This window comes from Cyprinodon variegatus, unplaced genomic scaffold, assembly GCF_000732505.1.
Source record: "Cyprinodon variegatus isolate N-32 unplaced genomic scaffold, C_variegatus-1.0 Scaffold660, whole genome shotgun sequence".
NCBI lineage: Eukaryota > Metazoa > Chordata > Actinopteri > Cyprinodontiformes > Cyprinodontidae > Cyprinodon > Cyprinodon variegatus.
The window spans coordinates 324340-330142 of record NW_015151113.1 but is presented as its reverse complement, the minus strand read 5'-3'; the positions used below and the strand labels follow the sequence as shown (position 1 = coordinate 330142).

Here is a 5803-nt window from a genome sequence, read left to right as displayed (position 1 = left end):
CTAGATAGAAAACTTTGAACTAATCTGACTGGATGATCTGGTTAAACTGTTTCTGTAAAGTGCCTTGAGATGACATGTGTTGTGAATTGGTGCTATAGAAATAAACTGATTTGGCCTGAATAGCCATCCAGCCTCCTCATGTTGGCTCAGATGCTTCACGTTTTGTTTGTTCTGAGAGATTGACACTCACTAATCATCCTCTAATCCAGTGACTCCATCAAAGAACAAGAGCTCCAGCTGTGGTCCTCCTGCTCGTCACAGACCAGGTGTACTGTATGTGGGCTTTCACCACCCGACAAAGGAATCCCTCACACTAAGCATGCTTAGTCGTAGCTACGTGAATTTGGGAGGTCAAAGACACCGATCCAACCCAGTGTGTGATCATCACGGAGGGGTCAGACCCACGTAAACACAAACGGAGTGTTTCCACAGTGATGCCAACAGTTTGCCATGAGGTCCACCTGTGTTAATCCCTTCAAAGGCTGCGTGTCAATCCAGACGACTCGTCTGAAGTGTTTTCCTGGAGGAACATGCAGGGTGGCAACACATGTGACCGTCTGTGTTTAGGTTGTGAGCTTTGGATTCACATCGCCTCAGGCTTGTGGATTTGGCCTTCGCTAGCAGGTTGCAGCATGTTTATCCTCAAATGTTCAACAATGCTTTCCTGTATATCTCCCAGATATCCATGCTGATTGGTCCATGTCAGCAGGGTGGGCTCATGTCGATGTTAGCGCTCAGGGTGTTGCAGATACTGAATTTGAAGTGTTTCCTAACATGGAATCATGGTCCAACAGCTCTACTTTTGGCCTGGTGGCGTGGCATGCCAATGAAGAATCATTATTGTCTGAAAACAGGCACAATGTTGGTGATTCATTAGGCATGGTGGGCATGGCGCGGTTCAAACGTCTGATTTGCATCAGCTGAGTCCAAAGCGTCGGACGCCAGAGTTGTGAGATCTGAACTTTTGCAGCTTGATGTGGCGCCTTAGCCAATCAGATAACTACATTTTTGCTCTCTCGTCCCTTTGACAGAAAACATATTCAGAGCTTATAAACTTCCCAGACAGAATCACCTGTGGAGCTAGTTTACCGTTAGCTTTTGTAACAAAGTGTTCATAGATCAGGGGTTCTATGTTCCTTTTCTATCTCTGCTTCTGTCTCCTTGAACCCCAGTCGGCCTCAGCAGATGGCCGCTCAAACTGAGCCTGGTTCTGCTGCAGGTTTCTTCCTGTTAAAAGGAAGTTTTTCCTCTCCACTGTCGCTACAAGCATGCTTAGTGTGAGGGATTGCTGAAGAGTCAATGAGTTGAATCAATCTGACTGGATGATCTGGTTGTATTGTCTCTGTAAAGTGACCTGAGATCACATAATTTGAATTGGAGCTGTAGAAATAAACTGAAGTGAAACTGTTAGGATTATTTTATTGATGATATGTGAGACTGTAAAAACTCTAACATAACCTGCCTGTTACTGTCAGATCTAATGTCTTCCCAAACAGTTTTTCTAATTAGGACAGTTCTTTTGTCAGAATACACAGATCAATTTGTAAATAACAGAGATTTGGGAATAAAATGATAGTATACATAGAGTGGATAACAGTGAGTTCTCTATGCTTTTATCATCACACTATATATATTTTGATAAGGCTGGAGCCACTGACATCTCATCTGCAAACGTGTATAGACTTTGGCAGACTTTATTGTCATTTTGTACACACAGGATTTATACAAAACTACATTTCGTTCAGTACAGCTCTCAAGACGTTTCCATTTTTCAAAGTGCAGCAGTGATCAAATGTAAACATAGGACTGAAATATGATTTACAGTTTTTCCAACATTTAGCTTTTTTATTTTTATTTTATTTAACAGTTCAGAAGTCTGATGGCGGTGGGGAAGAAGCTGTTGGAGAATCTGCTGGAGCTGAATCGGATTCTGCAAAGCCTCTTCCCAGAGGGCAGCAGGGAGAACAGTCCATGGTGGGGGGGTGAGGGGTCATTGATGGTGTTACGGGGTTAGCACACGCAGCGCTGGGATGAAATGTCTTTAATGGAGGGAAGAGGAGCCCCCATGATCCTCTCTGCTGTTCTCACCACTCTTCTCACCTTCTTCCAGTCTGAGGCGCTGCAGCCTCCACACCACACAGTGAGACAGCTGGTCAGAACGCTCTCTATGGTGCTGCTGTAGAAGGTGGTCAGGATGGGTGGGGCAGGTGGGCTCTCCTCATCCTCCACAGGAAGTACAAGCGCTTCTGTGCCCTTTTGACCAGTGAGGTGGTGTTTACATTCCAGGTGAGGGTGTCTGTGATGCACCCCCAGGAATCTGGTTCTGCTGACCACCTCTACAGCTGAGCTGTTGATGAGCAGTGGAGCGTGGTTAGGCCGGTTCTTCCTGAAGTCCAAGATGATCTCCTTCTTCTCCACGTTCAGGATCAGGCTGTTATCTTTCCTCCAGTCCACCAGCTGCTCCACCTCCTCTCTGTAGTCCAGGTCGTTGTTGTCTCCGATAAGGCCCACTTCACCATGTGAATGGTGGAGAACCTTGTGACACAGTCATGTGTCATGATGTGATAATGCGCCAGACTGGAGCTGTGTAAAATGCTTCCCTAATTGTGATTCGTGCCACTTCATGAGATGTGAGCCCGGTTGGTAAGCAGCTGCCTTCTGTAACTCTAAGCAACTTCTCTGAACTGAGTAAGATTATAATTTCTATCAGAATCTGTTGTCCTGTCTCCTGGTTATTTACGGACGAGGATTAGGGCCACTGAAAAAATAAATATGTTAACTGATTTTTGAATTTTATTTCAGTTTAATATGGGAAGAAGTTCAGAATTCTGACTTTTTTCTCAAAATCCTGTGTTTAATCTCAAACTTCTGACTTTATTCTCAGAATTTTGGATCTTAATGTAGATGGGCACCATGAAGGAAGAGATGTGGAGCACTCAGCTTCACTGACAAAGATGTGAGTTGTTTGGGAGGGCCAGTAACACTTTGGTGAACAATTACAGAATTATTAGTTTTTGCGTGCCTAAGGGGTCGTAGTGATGCTATTTCATTAATAGAAGAGCAGAAGGTGATTAAAACAAGAGAACTAGTTAGTTTCTAGACAAGGCTACTGCTTGATCTTAACATGTGTGTTAGCTGTCAGAATTCAGTCAGAATTCTGAGAAAAAAAGTCTGAATTCTGACTTTTTTCCCTATATTAAACTGAAATATTAAAAAATCCTTTAACTTTTCTAATTCTTCAGTGGCCCTAGTCCTCTTCTGCAATTATCTAATACGTAAACATTATGAAGTGTTATTTAAAGAGTTTGTCACAAATGATCATTGCTCAGGAAAAGAACCAGAGAGAGAAAGCTTCAAGATCTAAGCTCTGCCCAAAATTTTAAAGTAAAAAAAAAAAAAAATTGATTAAGTTCCTTTTTTTTTTAGTTGTTTTTAAAATACAAAAATACAAGTCTTTAATGTGTTTTTCAATCTGCTTTTAAATTTTGAAATTATAATTTTTTTTAACAATAATCATTTCTTTTCACTACTACCGGTAAATGTTTTTTTTTACCTTCTGTATAAAAATTATTTAGTTTTTGTGTTTCTGATGTTTTTTCTAGTTCAGTTTAAAAAATTAATCTAATTTTCTCTTTTCGGTTTCAATTTTTTTTCACTGTTAAAGTTTAAAAAAACATTTTTCAGTTTCATGTCTTTTTGTGTCCTGTTCCAAACCGACTTTTAAATATTTTCTAGGAAAAGCACAGATTTTGCTCCATACAATATTTTTTTTTCATAATTAGAAAAGAAGCAAAAAGCGACACAAAGGTAGGAAAATGAAACCCCTGATAAGAAGAGGAGCGTCACCGTCTTTAGGTGAACAGTTCTACGCTCTGCTATCAGGTTCCTGTTCTGGTCCAGATCCAGATTAGAGCCATTTATGCTAAAGCAAAACTATTTAAAGGTATAGAGCATGATCTTTTATTTCCAGGTGGATCATCTAAATAAGTGGTTCTCCTAACTGTCAATCATTCTGGTGATATGTTTACGTAAGGCAGTCCTACATTCTCACGCCGTTAGCAATCTTTTCTGCGCATGCTCACTTTCAGGCGTATATCTGTGGTGAGCTACGGTTTCAGACGGTCATTGAAGCTCACCTTTCTTACAGCAGTTCTTTGAAAATGGCCGAGGGTCGTAAGAGAAAAAGTGTTTACGAAGTGCGTGAGAAAAAAAGGAAGGCCTCGGGTATATCCCCGAATTCTTGCGCTGTCAGGGTTCTGCCTTTTGTTTAAGTTTATTTTTTTTTTGTATTTGCAGTTGTTTTTTAGCAGTGTTTTCTTCTTGGGCTGCTCTCTGTTGCCCCCTTGTGTTTGTTTCCTTTCCCCTTGGCTTTCTTCTCAATGCTTCCATCCACACCTGTTCCTTGTCAGCTCATTAGTCCAGTCTTGGTTCTGTCTCCTATATATACTCTCCCGGTGCAGTTCCTCAGTGCTGGCTCCTCATCTTTTCCTGGCTCCTCATGTATGTTTTCCCTGATGTCTCCTAGATTCTGTTTTTTTCTGTATTCGTTATTTTGGATTTTTGAATTTCTGGCTCAGTTGCTTCATTAAATCTACAAAACTCACCTCTGCATTTGGGTCCTCAAAAAGTTCAACCCAACAGTGACGGAGACTCTCCTCGCAAAGCATTATGGGATTTACTGTTGCCACCTGACAGCGGCGACTAATAACAATCATGGTGCAGGCCTTGCGCAGAGGGGGAGGAGTTATGTGACCAATGGTGCAAAAAGTAGTGATCATCTGTCTGAACAGTTAACTTACGGTAGTTCACTATAAAATCAACTATATAGTCCCCGCTCTATATAGTGATGGAGGGATTTAGGGGTTAGGGTTGACGTTCAGACACAGTTAGCTGGTATGAGCTATGAGAACAGAACTTTTAAATAGAGCGTGCACGAGGAGAAATGGGCTCCTGCACGCTCTCGCACACGCATTTGTTTTAAAATTAAATTTTCACAATTTGGAGAAAATCTTCCACGATACCTTTAAACTCTGAAGCCAAACCTACATGAGGAAAGTTTAATTCCAGAGGTGTATTCCAGAGTTTGCAGGAAACATGAGGACCAGAGGCGTCACCATGTAGGAAATATATCTCTTTATTGGTTGAATGTCTCTGTGTGGGTCATGTGATGTGAGCCGGGTTCTGTCTGAAGTCCAAGCAGTGCAGGGCGGTGGCCAGAGCGGCGTACAGGTGGGAGCTGCTGAACCTCAGGCAGTAAACTGGGCTGCTCACAGAGTCTGAGCTTAGCTGGAAGAACTGAAAACAATGTTTCTGTTAAATTCCTCTGAAGGGGGAAGTTTTCCATCCCACTCTGAGAAAGGAAGACCTACCTGCAAGCATCTAGCCTGTCGCTTGTCCCAAATCCGGACCACACCGTAGTACGAAGAGCCGCTGGCGATCATGTTATTCCCGTCGGTCTGGATGCAGTAGAGAGCGCTGTCATGAGGCTCCTCCCACTCCATCACGCACTTCCTGTTGGAGGAAAGCAGAGATTTGATTCCAGTGATAAATCCTTTCCCTAAAATGCCATCAGAACCCTTATAATATTACATGTGTCTCAGACCCCCCCACCCCCTTCTTTTCAAACAATGCAAAGAGCAGTGTTGCCAACTTAGCGCTTTTGTCGCTATATTTAGTGACTTTTCAGACCCCTCTAGCACTTTTATTTCAAAAAAACACCTAGCACCAAATCTAGTGACTTTTTTTCTGCTATTGGATACCTTGGAGACAACATCTAAAAGCAGCGAACTCTGCTCTCCAGAGC

General features: G+C 42.3%; 1 protein-coding gene across 1 annotated transcript in view; it reads right to left on the bottom strand.

Annotated features, from left to right (window-relative positions):
* Positions 1 to 4869: 4869 nt before the first annotated feature.
* fbxw4 (F-box and WD repeat domain containing 4) overlaps positions 4870 to 5803 on the bottom strand; it is a 69173-nt gene continuing 68239 nt past the window's right edge. Inside the window, exons 6-7 of the mRNA XM_015393852.1 lie at positions 5370 to 5511; positions 4870 to 5295 (exon numbers count right to left, since the gene is read on the bottom strand). Coding sequence (XP_015249338.1) covers positions 5161 to 5295; positions 5370 to 5511 — 277 coding nt within the window. The 3' untranslated portion in view covers positions 4870 to 5160. The remainder of the gene's footprint in view (positions 5296 to 5369; positions 5512 to 5803) is intronic.